General features: G+C 42.9%; 1 protein-coding gene across 2 annotated transcripts in view; it reads left to right on the top strand.

Moving 5' to 3' along the window:
* The window catches only part of vldlr (very low density lipoprotein receptor), a 92083-nt gene extending 74995 nt beyond the window's left edge, over positions 1-17088 (top strand). Inside the window, exons 17-20 of one of the 2 annotated variants that reach the window (XM_033647088.2) lie at positions 8572-8631; positions 14258-14335; positions 15400-15569; positions 16916-17088. In XM_033647088.2, coding sequence (XP_033502979.1) covers positions 8572-8631; positions 14258-14335; positions 15400-15569; positions 16916-16951 — 344 coding nt within the window. In that variant the 3' untranslated portion in view covers positions 16952-17088. The remainder of the gene's footprint in view (positions 1-8571; positions 8632-14257; positions 14336-15399; positions 15570-16915) is intronic. The other variant, XM_033647089.2, reaches the window with a different exon arrangement.
* Positions 17089-18779: the final 1691 nt, after the last annotated feature.

Genomic DNA, 18779 nt, shown 5'->3' with positions numbered 1-18779 from the left:
GACTGTGTTAATGTCATGACGGCTGAATTAATGGGGCAGAACACCTATATGTGATAGCTGAAACGTGGGAATTAGTGTGCTGCTATGGTAGGTCCACTATTCTGGAAAGACTCGTCTCGTCTCGTCTCGTCTCGTCTCGTCGTCCTCCGCTTATCCGGGTCCGGGTCGCGGGGGCAGCAGCCTCAGCAAAGAAGCCCAGACACTCCTCTCCCCAGCCACCTCCGTCAGCTCTTCCGAGGGAACCCCGAGGCGCTCCCAGGCCAGCCGGGCGATGTAATCCCTCCAGCGTTTCCTGGGTTGGCCCTGAGGTCTCCTCCTGGTTGGACATGCCCTGAATACCTCCCAAGGGAGGCGTCTGGGAGGCATCCTTACCAGATGCCCGAACCACCTCAACTGGCTCCTCTCGATGTGGAGGAGCAGCGGCTCTACTCCGAGTCCCTTCCGGATGTCCGAGCTCCTCACCCTATCTCTAAGGCTTAGCCCAGCCACCCTGCGGAGGAAACTCATTTCGGTCGCTTGTACTCGCGATCTCGTTCTTTCGGTCACTACCCAGAGCTCATGACCATAGGTGAGGGTTGGAACGTAGATCGACCTGTAAATCGAGAGCTTCGCTTTCTGGCTAAGCTCCCTTTTCACCACAACGGACCGGTTAAGCGTCCGCATCACTGCTGACGCTGCCCCAATCCGCCTGTCAATCTCCCGCTCCATCCTACCCCCACTTGTGAACAAGATCCTGAGGTACTTAAACTCCTCCACCTGAGGCAGGACCTCCCCCCCGACCTGGAGTGGGCAATCCACCCTTTTCCGGCTGAGGACCATGGCCTCAGACTTGGAGGTGCTGATTCTCATCCCAGCTGCTTCACACTCGGCTGCGAACCGTCCCAGCGAGAGCTGGAGGTCACTGTCAATGGAGCTAGGAGGACCACGTCATCCGCAAATAGCAGGGACGAGATCCTCCTGTCACCAAACCTCTGGAAAGAATTCAACAACATTTTGGAGCCTGGCTGCAGAGACTTGCTTCTTGTAGCTGGCCTGGCTCACAGTCAGTGTTCCAGTTGAGGTCTGGGCTCTGCGCAGGCCAGTCAAGTTCTTCCACACCAAGCTGGGAAACTAGATTTCTTCGTGGATCTAGCTTTGTGTACAGTGGCATTGTCATGTTGAAACAGGAGAGAGCCAAAGTTGGAGGCACGTTTATGTCTGAAATACAGTTACTTGCTGGATCATTGAAACTAAGGGGCTGAGCGATAACAACCCCAGACAGACGGAAGTGTCCCTCGTCGGTAGCATAATGACTTTTTTCAATGTTATCCTGATTAACTGGATGCAATTTTGGCCCATCCACTTAATTGGCCATATTTAAACGGATCTGTAGTGCATGGTCTAAAGCAGTGGTTCCCAACTGGTTGGTCGCGGGTCCATTCTGAATGGACTGCAAGTGAAAAAAATACACTTTATTTTGAAATACAGTGAATTTCTGGCTCTGTCCCAACCCTCACATATGGTCATGAGCTCTGGGTAGTGACCACAAGAATGAGACAAGGATACAAGCAGCAAAAATGAGTTTCCTCCGTGGGGTGGCTGGACTCAGCCTTAGCGATAGGGTAAGGAGTACGGACAGCTCGGAGTAGAGCCGCTGCTCCTTCACCTTGAAAAGGGCCAGTTGAGGTGGTTCGGGCATCTGATCAGGATGCCTCCTGGGTGCCTCCCGCTGTAGGTGTTTCAGGCATGCCCAATTGATAGGAGCTCCCAGGGCAGACCCAGAACATGCTGGAGGGATTACATATCTCATCTGACCTGGGAACACCATGGGGTCCCCCAGGAGGAGCTGGAAAGCGTTGCTGGGCAGAGGGACATCTGGAGTGCTTTGCTTGGCCTGCTGCCTCCACGACCCGGCCCCGTATAAGCGGATGAAAATGTATGGATGGATGGTGTTTTGGGTGCAGCATGAGTCGTCACCTCCCATTCCCTTTTGAAAGCCAGGTGTTCCTGCACCTGGGACATTGCTATTTAAATTGTGGATTTGGCAAATTGGAGAAGCGAGCAGTTTTCTGCCAAGAGTTATGCAGTGAGAGCAAAAATATCACTGCAGCAAATATGGAACATTTAAGCAGCAAATCTTAAACTGTAGTTATAAATTTGACAGAGGAAAGAGAACTAAACTTTTACCTTGTGAAATAATCAATGAAGTTAAGCTGGTCCTCATGCATTAATGCGCACTGCTTCTTCTTAACAGGGAGTCTGACAGCAGCTCTGCAGCTCTGCTCTCTATGTTCACATTTCATTGATGTATTATTTCACACACCCGCAACCCATCCGCACGTTCCTGTGTGCGACAGTGTAGCCATGTTGTGAACCTGCTTATGTAGGCGCATCTTACTATCTGAATAATGCAGCCTTTAAATAGCAGGAAAATACAGCGCCATTGACTTTAGAGCAGGTTTTATTGGTCAGTGGCACAATCACTTTCTGCTGCCTCAAAATAGCAATACACCAACAATGCTCGTGACAAGAAAGTTGTGCCGTACCTATCGACCAAGAATGGATCCTTTGGGAACTCCACGTCATGTTTGTTCATATGTATATTAAAATCTACTTGGCACTTAATACTAAATATTTCGTTACTGTATGTAGTTTAATTGAGGGTAACAACATGAGCGCTCAGTTCAAACGTGACACAAGTACTGGATTCATCATATTACTCCCAATGTTAGATTTAATATGATCAAAATTAAACTCCAACAGTGGCCCGGCCCTCTATCAGTCTCTTTTTCTTTGCTGTGAAAAGGTTGCTGGGAAACACTGTCCTCTCTCTCTCTGATCTACTTTGCTCCAGTTGTTTTTGTCTTTAGCCGCCCAGCTCCTTCCTGCGCTCCCAAAGATTAGCCTTTTCATACTGAAGCAGCATCGGATAGGAACCTGACAGCTGAATTCAGAGCACATACTCTCCTAATTGGACTCAAACTGTAGACCGAGACACGGGTGTACACAAAGTGCTGGAACATCTCCCTGGCAACTCTCTGCACCACCGTCCTCCTGCCCTCCTGAATGAAAGTTTGCCTAGTTAGCCTGTTCAGTTTTCTTCAAGACTTCTTTGCTTTTCTCTCTCCGATTTTCAAGTGAGAACTGAGAGTTTGCTTCTAAAGTTTTTTGACAGTTCAAGCAGCCTGTTCTCCTTTGTGAAATTTTTCCCTGCGCCATTTATATCCACCCCTTATCTGTTTGTTTCATCTTGTATATTAAATACCTAGAAATTTTGGGTTCTTTATTCTGTAGATTAATTTGGTTTATGCTCATATTCAGAAAGAAATTAGACATTACTTATTTAAAATATCATTCCAACTACCTGGGGCTTATTTTTGTACAGAAGCTCTAGTCAACAAGGTCTTACTGGGGGAAAAACACCCACCTTGTTGTCCTACATTATCAAAAAAAAGAGCTGCAAAGAGCTCTGATACTATAGCTTGACCTGATTTATACTGATTGTATTCTCACAAGACTTAATATACTGTTCACATCGATGCCAGTTTGTCTCTTACATGGCTCATAGGTAAAACAAACCGTTCAGAATAAAAACACAGTGGACATAAAATTTGGTAAATGTGGCTCTGATAGAAGTACGGTGCAATTATATACAAGTAGTTTTTTTATTATAGCCTTATTTCACTGGCATCTTAATGACAATTTTCAACATTAATTTGCTTTCACCTACAACCAGGATTGAGGTGTCAGTATGCTTAAATTGACCCTGTTCGTACAGCATGTCATCTGACTACTTCTGCAGGTGCTCAGAGCTCATTCAGATTGCTGGCACTTGAAGGCAGAGTGAAAAGCCTGTCATTATAGATGTCTGACACACAATATGTCCTCAAATCTGGGGGTAACGACACACATTTTTGGGCAGTTTCTCCTCACAGACATTTCTCAGTGTTATGTTAGGTTGTACATGTGAAGAAATGAATGAAGTATTGTGAAAAAAATTAGGTGGAGAGAGGTTTGAACCCTGCTAATTTGGAAAAGTTACAGAAATCATTTGACATAGCCTGACAGATGCAGGGGAATTCAGCAGTGTCTCTTTCCAAAGATCCTGACTCAGTTACTGAAGATAATCCACAGACCTTGTTGTGAGCAGTTTCATGTAGGAACTATTTTCTTTCTACCAAACTTAACCCCCAAACTGTATCACTGTGCAGAAAGAAGCGTGCATCTACTTATGGACAAGAGGCCCTTTCTCATGACAACGTGTAAACATCTGGATGTCATCCTTGGCCGAGCTGTAATGTTGGCTAGCTCAGTGGTGCTAGGTGAGCTAGCGGTAGATGCTTGTTTGAGTATGCATGAGTAAGCGGGTTGTGATCTCTGGAAAAAGACACTGCTGTTGAGTTTTTTTTATTCATGTTGTAGCCTCTAGTGCCATTATATATAAGAGAAGGCAGACATCTCTACGGCCGATATCTCCAACACTCTGCAGCTCACACCAAAACAATCTAGACTGATAGATAGCACTACAGGCAAGAGGTTAAATATGTATGTTTGATTTGGGGGTGAACTGTTCCCTAAAGTCTATCTGATTTTATTTCACAACACCACCAGACATATTTGACTTGTTGAGAAATTCCCAAATATGGGTGTGGAACCAGAATATTATAGAGTAGAATGAGATGGACTCCAGTAAAAACCTCCCAGCTCTATAGCAGGTTTTACAGCCTGCTTGCTCTACAGAAATATAACGGCCATCATATAGTCAACGTCCCTGCAGCCTGACTCACCTCCTCACGGGCTGTTTGGGAATCTGGAGCTGCCTCCAGGCTCTTTACAGCCTCTGTGATGACTGAATGTACCACCCAGGCTGTGTGTGGTGGTGTTTCTGTTTTCTTCTCTGCACAATTTCATGTAGCTTGTGAGCGCCTTTCTTTATTGCAGTGTGTGCGAGTACATGCATGCAGTTCCGGGGTGTGATTTTGTTTTTTATCAAAGTGTCGTGTGTGTGTGTGTGTGTGTGTGTGTGTGTGTGCGTGCGTGCATGTATCAGAGAGTGTGGGCGCTTCTGCAAGTTTTTCGAGCATGCTCTGGTTGTCTTGGGAGTGTCTTTATGTGCATGTGTGTGTTTCTACAACTGTGTTTACACGCCTGTCTGTGTTTCTGGTGCTGTTTTAAAAGTGAGAATAGTGTGGGAGGGGTTAAAGACGGATGCCTGTAACTCGCTGAATGCGCCTGCACCTTCCTCTTAGTTGGATTGTAGCCAAAGGACTCGCTGCTCTTTACTAAACCTCCTCAGCCAACATATTTATCCCATTTTACAGCCGTTGCAGCTGAAACGAATAGGAACTGTAGAGCATTGTGCAGTTGCAGCTTTGACCGGCTCTAATCTTGTTAGTGAAACAAAGTTATAGGCAGTGCTGTTCACTTCAGGGGTTGAACCTAAAACTACCACTGAGGCATTTATAGAACAGCCTTTAGAGGCAACTGGAGAGTTTTCCCGTCAGGCTGAACGATCACAGACTGAAATACAGGATGTTGTGACTCTGTTGGGACTCTACTTAGTTCCACAGTTTGTTTCCTTCAATATTATTCACCACTAGTCTAATCGGGCTATAAAACAGTCCATTTTAGATTGAGGGTTTTGCAGTTAGGGGTTTGTCAGTATTTTATCCAAGCTCAATGTGTGATCCAATATGCTAATCAATACAAATCCTTTCCAATCCCTCATTTGATTTATTTAGATTCAGCTTTCAGGGGTCTTGAGGTACCCTGTGATGTATTTATTGTGAACAGCTTTGTTTGCGCTCAGTGTTCCTCACCAAAAAGCTTTTGCCACACTCAAAGGCAGGGCACAAAGCCTGACATCATAACCTCCTCTCGGCTGCATCCTGCAGCCTCCCTGTTCTTTCTCCAAGAGTTCTGTGTGTTATGCTCATCTCTGTAGTCTCAGTGTGATGAATTGTACAAATTCTGCTTGCAGCACACACTTTGGACAGTCTGTTATCAAAGGCATTCATGGTGTTGCGCTGAGTTGTTCACATTAAGAGTGAGAGAAGTAGGTCGAGTGGGGGAGAGGGCTTGAGAGAGAGGTTCAAACCCTGCCCACTGTCTCACCGCCACTTACCTGTGGCCAGATGCATTAACAGTGTGTACGGACGGATGTGTGGTGAGAATGTGTGCACCTCACTCATTCTTCAGACCAGGCATACACACACAGTTTTATCTAAGATAGCTGCAGGTGAGATGATGAGGACGAGATTAACTGTATAATAGACAGAGGAAAAATTAGTTTTTTTGCCAGTTTCACAGATATTTTTTAAATTATTTCTGCAGGCTGCTCAGCTTTCTATAAAATGTCAATCAAATGTGTAGATAATTTAAAATTATTTGAGTGATGACTTCCATGTGAGTGATCGTTCTTTTATCCTGTGAAGCGCTTTGTAAAGTCAGTTTAAACCTGAGTGCTATGAATCAATAATCGATCATCCTTCTAACATTTAATAACAATGATGATTGAGATTTTACCACAATGATGGTTTGCAGATTAGTGTACGGACGCTACAGTATCCACAGCCTTGCAAACTGACAGCTGCTCGGCACGGTTAGATAACCTTGCCAATGAGACAGTTGGTGAAATTGCACTTTTCTTACAGTGTTTCTCAGTAACAGGTCTAATGAGTGGTGGGAGGGCACAAGTATTGATAGGCAAAACGATGTTAAAGGACGTTTTCACATCCAATTATGGTAAACTGTGGGTATTGAAATGAGGCTTTTGCAGGTGCGCCCAGTGCCACAGTTATTGAGATTTATAAAACATCATCAGGAATGGAGACTCCCTGAGTTTGAAGCCTTAATGTGCGACTTTCAGCAGCCTCAGAACACAATAGAATAAATCATCCATTCATTATTTATACCTGCTTATCCTTGAGGGTCGTGGGGGGCTGGAGCCAGGTGACATGGGGCGAGAGGTAAGGCACACCCTGGACACGTTGCCAGTCAATCACGGGGCTGGCCCATTGTCAGACAACCATTCATGCTGATATTCACACCTACACCAGGCCCAAATTAACTTAACCTGTATGTGTTTGGACTGTGGGCAATTGACCCTTACGAAGCCAGTGTTAGCCAGATGCTTGCTAACTAGCTAGCTAACAAATAGCTACTTCAAGAGTAGTTTGATTCCTCTTTATTTCTGTGGTCATGTTAAAGAGATTTGGAAAAGGACAGATCGGTTTGTTGCTGACATATTTTAAGATGACATGAATTAGCGTTAGCCAGACCACATTCCTTTGTTTATGTTACTTCTGTTAGGATGTGTGCCGCCCCAAAGTAACATAGCTTTAGTTCAAATAAACACAAGAAATTTGTGCTCTAGAGAAAGGATCAGCGCTCAGTGAATAACCTCCTAAGCCCTATGATAAGCTATTATGGCAAGGCTTAACTATACAAACCAATGAGCAGTGATAACTAACATGTCTTTGGGGTCATCACGTGGGAACCTCCTTTCAACAGTGTTTCATCTAGTTGGTCCCACGACACCTCCAGGAGGCTAGACAGTGATCTCTGGTGTCTGTCTAATAAACCCCGAAGCACCAGGCTAAACAGAGCCAGCGTCACCATGTTTCTTTTTTTCCTGCTTTTAAAACTAGCTGTGTTAGCTCATCACAGAGTTCTTTATAAGGTGGTCTGCTCTTGGCACGCTGCTGCAAGTGTTTGTTACATTCACTGCTACATGTAGCTACATGCTAATGTCAGGGTAACATGGTTGCCGATGTTAATTTCTCACCAATTTTGGAACATATGTTGTGAAGATTTTGGTTCAGTAGCTTTTATTGGTGATTTTTTTTTAATGGTAGAAAGTGCTGCAGTACACCGCCATTTCGCCAGCTGCAATGCAGAGATGCAGAGTTCAGATGATTAAGACCCGGAAACACTGACCAATCAGAGCAGACTGGGCTTCTACGGAGAGGGCTTAAAGAGGCCTGTAGATGAGCACAATAGGTCCCCTTTAATGTTGTGTTGTTATATGATATGCATTTCCACCTCCTACACAGGAGACCTAACAGCCCTGTGATTTTACAGTAAACACAGCAACACTCGACTGTCTCTGCTAATCAAGGCAGCATTGATTCGCCTGTAAGCACTTTGTTGCTGCAGATGTCTGTCCTGGTTGTACAGATGCTGATAGAGACGTTGTGGTCCATACAGTTTACTGTGTGGCTTTAAATCTTTAAATTGCATCTGAATGTCATCCCAGCTTTTGTGTGCATCTAGCATGAATGTTATGGGGCATCAAAGCAGGAAAACCATGAGGATTGTCTTCATGTAAATATGTAACGCTGCTGCTGTTGTGTACATGGTGTCATGACTGTTTGTCTTGTCTGTTAGCTTGGTGATGGCTTCTTTCTCGCTGAACAAAAATGGATCCCGCTTTCATCTATCGAGCATTTATTTACTAGTTTAGTCTCCCGAGATCTGGTCTACTTTCAAAGAAGGCCTACTTGCGTGTGTATGCAGTGTTAAAAATAGGACATCTTCTGCAGCCTGATGTTTTGTTGTCAAAAGCATGACTCTTGGCTCTCTCTGTGACAGACCACTCTACCACAGGTTCCTCAAAGGATGATGGGAAAGCTCTAATACAGCCACCCTCAGGTAAAAATCAGCTGTCGCCTGCTCTGCTGCCTGTCCCTGCTGACTCACTTTAAAGCATGTTGGGCTTTGTTCAGAAATCAAATAACAGTACTGTTCTCCTCCCTTTCTGTGTAATCAGGAGGTGTTTTTCCATTTTAATTGTTAAACTGGGCATCTGTCTTATAATTGTTTTTGGCTGCAGCCTTGGTTACAGTTTATTTGGCTTTATCTTTGTACTCTTGAATCAGCGCTTTTTGTTAATCTACTGCCAGAATGAAATGGTAAAACCACCTCTTGTGTTCACTGATTTTTTTAAACAACCTGGGCTGAATGTCTTTTCTTGTCTAGCTGATCTGTAATGATGGCTTCTGTCTGTGCTTTGGTGTTTCTTGTTAGGTTATGACTAGGGTGACCATATTTTGATTTCCAAAAAAGAGGACACTCGGCCCGGCCACAAGATAGCCTACTTAAATGATACTTGCAGTTTACTCAAAGATGCCTTATAATTTTAATATATTTAAAGTTTATATGTATGGATAGAAAATTCAGTTATATTACAAAATAATATCTCTCAAAGACAGAAATTCAGATAGACCCCTATAGATAAGGGACACATATACACACTAGAGTGTGGCTACCCGATCCGAGCCCGACGGGTCCCGACAGTAGGCCTACCCGACGGGTCAGGCCGGGTTTGGTCAAAAATGTATAAATTGTATTCGGGCTCGGGTCGGATTCCGTCAGCTTTCAGTGAAAATGTAGTGTAAAAATAAATAAAATCCTATTGTCCATCCTGTTTATTGCTTGGGGACTGTTATTTACGTGACAACACCTGAACAGAACACACACACATTGGCTGTTTGTTTCTACCTCTCCCCTCGCTGGAAGCCTCGGACCTTCCGCCGCCCACCTCCGCCTTGATTAAACGCTGAAAATAAAATAAAAGAGGGAGACAAGTTTTCCTATTTTAGCTTATTTTGTTTTATTTCTCCCTCTCCCCTCACTGGAAGCCTCGGACCTCCCGCCGCCCGCTCCTGTCTCAAACACGAAGGTCTGCCTCTCTGCGGAGCACCCACGGCGCACGCCCGGCCTGTTAAATAGCCTGTAACCACAACAACTGTGTGACACAAACTCAGTGCTTTAGTAATTAAATAATGTCGGGCTCGGATCGGTTTTGGACATAACAAAACAGAATGACTGTCGGGTTCGGATAGAAATATGCGGCCCGTGCCGCACTCTCTCACTCACACACACACACACACACACACACACACACACACACACACACACACACACACACACACGGAAAACCGGACATTATCATCAATTTATAAACACCCCCCGGACAGGACGTGGAAAGTGGACATGTCCGGGCAAAAGAGGACATTTGGTCAGCCTAGTTATGATGCACATTCCGATGTGTTTCAGGCCTTGGTGCATTTCAGATAACTTGATTTAAATCTGTTAATGCTTAAGTTGCAACACATGCTCAAGTTGCTCGAGGTATTCAAGGGGTAATTCCATCCCAGCTGTCTACTGGTTTATTATTTCGGCCTGAAAGTTGTGAGCCAGACTGTAGTGCCACAACTCAGAACATGCCGAGACACATCACGTTCACACCTATGTCTATCGCATGTCTCCAGCTGACCACTTGTGTTCAGATTTTGTTATTGTCAAAGTTACTCACACTAGGTCAAAGTCCCCCGCGCATGGTTATGTCCACACCTTCGCCAGTCATGTTAGCAGTTGTGTCTGTACAGTTGGTTGAGATAGCTGTTAGCAGCAGAATTCTTCATGTCTCCTCCTATGGGGTAAACAATGGGCGGTCACGCAACCCTTTGTCAAACTTGACGTAAAATGGATACGTTATAGAGCAGTGGTTGCCAACTGGTCCAGCCACAGGGGCCAGATTTCTCCTTAGTCATTAGTTCAAGGTCCACACAGTTTAATACATTTAGAGACATGCTTGCGTTTGGCCGTGTTGTTGAGCTAATTTGCTGTCTGTGTTAAGTAGCGGTGTGTTAGTCACAGCAGGAAACAGCACTTCAAAATAAAAGCTCTGCGCTGGAAATTCACTGTACCTAAAAATAAAGTGTGCTATTTACAAACTTGATACGTTTGTGAGTTACTTGAGGTCCATTCAGAATGGACCTGTGACCCACTTTTGGACCGTCACCAGTTGGGAGCCACTGTTATAGAGTATTAGCGTGCTGTCTTCAAACAACCCCCACATCCTGCACTTAGTCATGGTGTCATGGGACACATCGGGAAACATTAGCGTTTACATTACAAGAGATGTAGTCAAATGAGTTCCAGTCTACGTCGGCAAGTGGTTCTAGCGGTCGGATCACAATGCATCTTGGTGGTCATTTACTCTTGTATTTAGCACTGCCCACGTGTGATCGGATCATCCAAGATAAGCGTTAATATTAGGTTTAAACAGGCCCTCAGAGTGCGGCACGTTCAGGGCTATCTTGAAGTCTTTTTATTCATTCCATCCATCTAGGTTAATGCAAAATTTAAATTTGCACATAAAAAAATCTGAGTGGAAACGCCTAAATCTATCGCAAAAAGTTTGCACACTTAGGAGGCATGAGGAACTTGGTACATCAATAATGCAACTAAAGGCAATGGAAACAGACTGATGGTTTACCATCATTGGATAGGCTACCGCAAACTTTCTTTGTCGTCTCTTGGCTTTTAACATCCTAATGTATGCGTGCATCCGTATAGGCAGTTACCAGAACTCCTCCAAAAGCTCATAAGCTGTAGTTCAAAACTCTTCCATTGTCCAGTGTGCTCTCCGTTGTGACCCATCTGTTGTTTTTCTTCGCTGGCGCTCTTTAATTATGTCATCTTTTAATCACGTCCTCTTCTGCACTGGCACCTGACTGGAGAATAAGCACTATCTGATTCTTTCATACTAATTAATCGACAGTTAATACAATGTTTGTATAACAGTAGTGGATGGAAAAGCTAGTAAAACTTTGTATTCCATTTGGATGGAAACCCAACTAATGTTTGGGCACAACATGTCGTATTGAGCATCGCTTCTAACTTCGATTCAACCTTTGACAACTTGTGGCTGTTGGGACTCTTGCTTTACTGGTGTGCTGTTTTGATTTCCAGTAACAAATTATGTTTTCCTTTTAGATTTTACTTGTACGTCTGTTCAGGCTACATTTTGCCTTGATTTGTTTTCTTTATTAACACTTGTGGCACTAATGTGAGTACAGAATCTAAATCTAAAATTTTTCTCATTAATGATTGATTTGTTCATGATATTTGCTTCATTTTGGGTGTAACAAATCCGTGCTTTGTGTCCGTCTTGGATAAGATTTCTGGCTTGACTTTAGCTCTATGTGGATTTAGCCTCATTGTTCAGTCCTGTTAACATTTGATATTCACAAGGTTTAAATTGTAACTGGTAAACTTGTGCTAGAATGAAGTGTTTGCTCACTAACTTAGTTGTAATCCTCTGAAAAATGCAGTTGGTGAATGAGTTTCACACAGAAACAGGGACCCTAATCAGCAACTCAGGGGGCGCATATGAAGTCTACTGATGAGTTCCTGTTCGTTTCTGATTACAGCACTTGTTCTCATGACTTTAACCAGTTAATTTGACCCTCAATTTTGCATTTAAGCCATAATGTTGATGCTATACATGTGATGCAGTAGAGTTCTTTGGGTGCATCTGCACAGTGTTGAGCATTTATATGTTCTGCTTGTTTGTTACTGTGGAATGAGCAGCTGAGGAAGATTATCTGGATATTAAAATACAGTACAGCATCAAACTCTGCAGCCCAGGAGCAGCACCTAGTGGTATATATAAGAAAGTGTCCTGAAGCGACTACATCACCAAAACCATTCAGAGTTAAATGAATGTTTGTCATTTCACTGCACACACAGGGATTGTGACTCATATCCTTAAGATATATTCAGGAAACATAGTTGCATGAGAGAAGCAGACATCAGCAAATCTGACTCAGCTTTCCAGGGAACACAAATAATCTATGGCAACACCAGATGTCAAAAATAGTCTCGCAGACTTGCATAGTTTTTATGTAGATAAATGAATGTCTTTTTCTTCTGTGGGACCTCAAAGTACAGTCCTGGATTAGAACAGTGTCTGCAAAGTACTATACAGGGTAACACCAGCCTATAAGAAAGCACTACAATGGGTGCATTTAAGTCCTGATACTAAAATAAATGATTAGAGAAGAGACATTTTAAAAGTGTTAACCTTTTGTTGTATTTTAATGTATTTATTCCAGGGAGATGCCGAAACTTATTGTGGAAGAAAACTTATTGTCACCATTGTTGGAGTTTGGCCAGTCAGCCGCTCCATGTCTTATTCATTTCGTGGCTGAGAAGCATGTTGATTACATCACCAAGTCATTTGGCAGCGGAGCAGACTGACTGGCAGGAGGAACATGAGTCAACAAGCGCTGTTTTTTAGTCTCTTTGTCCCGAAGTCTCCGTCGCTGCTTTCAGCCGAGCTGTTTGCCAGTCATGTCACTCACTCGTCGCTGACACCAAAACACAGGGGCCTGCTGCATGAACACCCTGAGACTGGATAGTGTTGACCCAGGGAAAAGAATGAAACAAGTCTTTACACAGCGCTGCGGCAAAGTTTAACATTTAGCTTCAGAGTTGCGTTTGGAGCCACACTGTCAAATTCACAACTTCAGTGTCACGGCAGGATATGAAAGTGACATTTCAAATTTATAGCAGCTGACATTTCTCAAAATGAAAGTCTTTATTGTTGTTCAAATGTTTGCACTCCTTTTTTCATGAGTTGTTTTCGCAAAAGATTTCTTAACAGTGATACAGTTCAAATGCACAATGGCGTATATAAGGGTGTGCACCAAGTGTGATTGGTGGAGTGCAGTACTATCAAGCTATACAAGGCATTAACCACAAAACATTACGAATGCTGCCTAAACAAATTGACTTTGACGGAAAGTGACCAACTATCAGATCTGTGTGCTATGAACAAGTGTGTAGAAGACATTAGCAAGTGACTACGTTATCTTTGGTCATGTCCAGAGCGTCGGATAGGATGACACAGACTCAGAGTTTTGTGCCTTGACATCAGAAATCCTTCCTCGCCAAAGATGAGGACACAACAACTCTATATATGGGACTTGTATTATATTTAACAAACCATAAACTGTATCTTAACAGGGAAATGTACCAGCATTATTGTATTGTGGTGTTGGCTTGCTGGCCAGAATAGTTCAGAGTCCCTTTTGCCAACATGAATTCTGCTTCTGTTTTACTGTGACATGAGAGTTTTTGACTGTGTCCTCCATCCACATGTTTAATAACTTGCGGCCATAGAGGCTGACTGTGTTTTGCTTAACTGAGTAACTGTATTAACTGGTGACTCTCAGCTGAATGCATCCATGCTTGCTAGTAGTAACTTGCGTAAATGATTGGCATAGATAACATCAAACACAATTCAAGGCGCAATGTGATGAATTACTGTGTCCCAACAGTATGTACTTTATAAGAGCAGCTGCAGTGCATACTAAAAGTACAAAGGAAAAGTATGTGATTCAGAACACAGGAATCCTTCCACTTTCTGTCCTGAAAGTTTATGTTGGATTCAGAATGTTGACTTGTGGTTTGTTTTGTCTTTCAGAAGCCAACGTGAGCACGTCAATCCAAGTGAACTCCACAGCCAGAGGGTCTGCAGCCGCCTGGGCCATACTGCCTGTCTGTACGTAGAAATCTCACACACACAAGGAGTCTGATGGCTCTGTTGACCATGGCTTGATTACTTTAAAGGGACGGTGCACCCAAAAATGAAAATTCAGCCATGATCTACTCACCCATATGCCGATGGAGGCTCAGGTGAAGTTTGAGAGTCCTCACAATACTTGCGGAGATCCCAGGGGAGAGGGGGTAGCAACACAACTTGTGACGTTTTTCCAAACAACGTTTTATGTCGGGGCTTCAGGACACTTGGACGAGCAGTATGGAGATATTTTGTGGATTCAATTATGTGTTTTTGGACGTTTGAATCTGGGGCGCCGTAAGCCTCCATTAGGTGGAGTTGTGTTGCTACCCCCTCTCCCCTTGGATCTCCGCAAGTTTTGTGAGGACTCAAAAACTTCACCTGAGCCTCCCTCGGCATGAGGGTGAGTAGATAAAGGCTGAATTTTCATTTTTGGGTGCACTATCCCTTTAAGTTTGTAATACCAATCTGAAGTTATTTCGTACTATTTTGTGCTATCAGTATACTTAAGTTTATGTGTAGCAGTAATTTGTGTCCGTGAAAATATGGATATAGTTGGAATTCTTGCCAAAATCTTCCTTTCACTGGAAAAATATCTTCCATATCTATCTAAGACTATCATGTATCTACTGAAACAAACACAGCTAACTTGTTAATGTTGTAGTTACACACTCACACCCAAGCTTAGATGAAGTTATATTAAATACATGAACCACCTTTTAGCTGCAACTGTTTTCTTGAGTTATTTTTCATGGTAAAATGGCAGCTAACAGTCCAGCTGTGTGACAAAATATTTGTAGAGCAGGTGAGAACAAAGCAAGAGGGTGTAAAATCTAAACAAAAATATGTGCTGGTCTGAATTACTAAACTTAAGGAGGAAATTAAAATTATTTGAGGGAATTATTTGCAATTTAAAGGCACAAGATACGAAATTTATGGTTTGATTCTTCCGCTGCATACAAACACACATATACACCCTAATACACTTGTGGGAACTACAGCCTATTATGGGTTATCTGACTGCATTTATTTGCCCCTCTGCTCAGTGCTGCTGGCAATGGCGGCAGCGGGCGGCTACCTGATGTGGAGAAACTGGCAGCTGAAGAACCAGAAGAGCATGAACTTTGACAACCCCGTTTACCTGAAGACCACGGAGGAAGACCTCAACATCGACATCACCCGGCACGGTGCCAATGTGGGCCACACCTACCCTGCGGTGAGTAAACAACCAGGAGCATCATGGGTAAGAAAGGTTGGCAAACACCTCGCGGGATTGACCTACTAATCTCAAAGCACACACGTCTCCCAATCAGTTATCAATATCTGAACTTGAAAATAATGACAAGCTCTCTTCAATAATAAAAGAAGCACTTTTGTTTCAATTTATTAAAATAAAAATCTGGTGCTGTAGAGTGTAATCCTGACATGGAGGATGGGGACTGCGTGTTAATGACCTCTGCTCTCATCCAGACCTTGTGGCCTTTAGTAATCCTTAGTGCATTGTGGGCCGCCCACAGAACACATCTCTCTGTAAACAGATTAAAGAGATTAACCTAAACCCAGCCAGAGCCACAAGATGGACACACACACCTCTGCCGGCACCCTCACAGCTGCAACAGACTGAAGGCAATGGACAAAGTGTTGTTTTTACATTTACCTTTGTTGGCAAATGAAACAACTGAGATGTAGATGTGTTGATAAACTGTAGACAGGGTTCACACAAGGTGCTTGAATTTTGAGGGAAGAATCAGAAAATTCTCCTGTCAAACAACAAGTGGTTTCAATCCTTTTAACACTGGGGGTCTGATCAGCCCGTCCTGACTCCCCGCCAGATCAGCAAACTTTCTGTTGCTGCCGTCTCCAGAGCCATTCTCCTCGCAGTAATCGGTCAGTTAAACACCTGCCCTGTTATCATGAGCTAACATCCAACAACAGGCTGTTAAATGGTCCCAGACTGTCGGTAAGCCATTAGGTAACGTTAGCCGTGTGATGCTAACAGCTTGCCCTGTCAGTGTGTGCATATGGATGGGTGGACTCTCACGACTGTCCCCGATGCGGAGCCCATGCTCCCACAGTAGCACCTACAATCCATACAGCCTGTGGTGTGTTGAAGATAAGCATGGTGTATTTGAGAGTTGGCAGTCCAAAACATCGAAAGTTTGGCTGTACCACACGCCACTCCATTCACATTATGGGCTTCAAATGAAGTACTCTAATGGTATCACTGTAAGGTTACTGGTGTTGGTACTGGTATTGTAGATTTTCAAATAATACCCAGCCCTGTTGATCACATCTTCCTTTTTTTTAATTAGATTTGAAAATTAATGATTTTCTTTTGGTGAAGTCTTTGAGAATAAAAAATGCTGATTGTAAAAAGTACTTGAAAGTCCTTAAATTCCATTTTGTAATGTCTGTATGAACCCTTTGTAGTGGTGTGGGTAGACTTTGGACGGAGCCAGACTAGCTGTTTCTTCTGTTTCCTTTCTTTACTCAACTCTTGGAAACAAACAACCTTTGTTAAAACCAACTTTCTCTCCTCCCCCTCCCTTTCTCTGTCTCCAGATTTCGATAGTGAGCACAGACGACGATTTATCATGATCGTTTTTGTTTTTACGGCAACCCGGAGCGTTGCGTGGTGCCACCTCGTTCCCATGCGCCGCCGGTTGTCCGTAGCAGCAGCAGCAGCAGCCCTTACAGTACGACCACATGCCTTCTGAAGTGCATTATGTTATTATCTGTGGAGAGGATGACTTGAGGAAATGTTATTTATTATGTGAATACTACAATGAATTATGTGTCCATAACTCTTTTCACTCAATGCGTCCAAAGTGTTAAGGATTTTTTTTTTTTTTTTTTTTTTTTTTTGGGTCCTGAATTTTCTTGGGCCACGGCTTCCTGTCTTTTTTTTTTTTTTTTTTTTTGCCCCATCCTCTTAAAGGAGTCCGACATGTTTTCACAACAGAGAGGAACGCTGTGAATTTCCTCGGTTTGATCACCTAACAGGGCTTTCTGTGTTCAAACTGAGGTGGAAAACTTACAAGAGGACACAGTATTTCTCTCAACAAACAGATCGACTCTGCTGGACAGGATTTAAAACCAGATCTGAGCTGTCAGGATCTGACGTGACAGCGTGAGACTCCTTTTTTGACCATATTCTGAGAAGTGAGGCACTCGTGGGGAATTTAATCCAAACTTTATTTCTTGCCCCTCTGACCCAACGGGCTCAGACGTGTGAATATTTATGTACGATCATGTTTTGGGCAGTAATATCTAAGATGTAACTTTTCTTTTATTTGCTAATTTTAATTTTGTTATTTTTATGATTTTGTCAATGGTACCTCCTGGAGTGCATTCTTACAAGCTGTTTTTTCAGCCAGTGTTCATTACTATTATTAATTATTATTAATTATTATTATTATTATTATTATTATTATTATTATTATTATTACTATTATTATTATTATTATAGAAGCTATGTAAGGATCACCATGGTTACAACATTTGTAAACACTGTACATATTTACCCGTCATCCCTCAAAGACATGACCGTCAATCAGGACTCTCTTCAATGCACTTTGATCAAATGTTCCTTGTGTAAATAAGATTGTATACATTTGACTTGAAATCAATTTTTTGCTATGGTTGGGCATCATACCAGGGTTAGAGTTCAGATGTATTTAACAAGAAAGAAAAAGCTGAAAAAAATGGAGAAAAAAAATTCCAACACAACTGAATTTGGTAAAAACTATTTTGTATGTTTGTGTGCTGTTGCTGTGAACTTTTTCTAGCCTTGTACAGTGAGGGGGAATACTACTATTAAAACTTCAAAGCTCTGTATCTGTGAAGAACCTGATTTGAAATTCACTTGAGAATTAAAACCTAATCCACAACATTGTTCAAAACTTGGCGTCCTGTCTTGTCTATCGTGTAAGCGAGTGTGTGTGTGTGTGTGTGTGTGTGTGTGTGTGTGTGTGGTGTGTGTGTGTGTGTGTGTGTGTGTATGTGGGGATACACTGAAGTGCAAACCTGAAAGTGCTTCCATTGGTGCATGTTTACGTAACAATACAGCAATCTGTGTAACACTTTGTTTCCACATACCTCTGTGTATGCATGAGAGTCATCTCTATCCATCTGTAAAGAGATGCATTTCCTTGCTTTGAACACTAGTGTACTCCATTTACTGTGCAGAAATACGGACACAAAACACAGTTGAAACGAGGTGCAAGTCCTACACTCAAAATCCTACTCAAGTAGAAGTACAGAAGTATTCAAAGCAAAATGTACTTAAAGGTCCTATAACTGAGATTTCAAACATTAATATAGCAACAAACAACTACATTACAGAGAAATACAAAACCATACTAATGAACCTTCATTAATATAGGCCTATATTTTATCTACAAGTGCACGTTACACACTGAGCGAG

Source organism: Epinephelus lanceolatus, chromosome 19 (genome assembly GCF_041903045.1).
Source record: "Epinephelus lanceolatus isolate andai-2023 chromosome 19, ASM4190304v1, whole genome shotgun sequence".
In the NCBI taxonomy this organism is placed as follows: domain Eukaryota; kingdom Metazoa; phylum Chordata; class Actinopteri; order Perciformes; family Serranidae; genus Epinephelus; species Epinephelus lanceolatus.
Note: the sequence above shows the minus strand (reverse complement) of the source record. Positions and strands in the feature narration are given on the sequence as shown.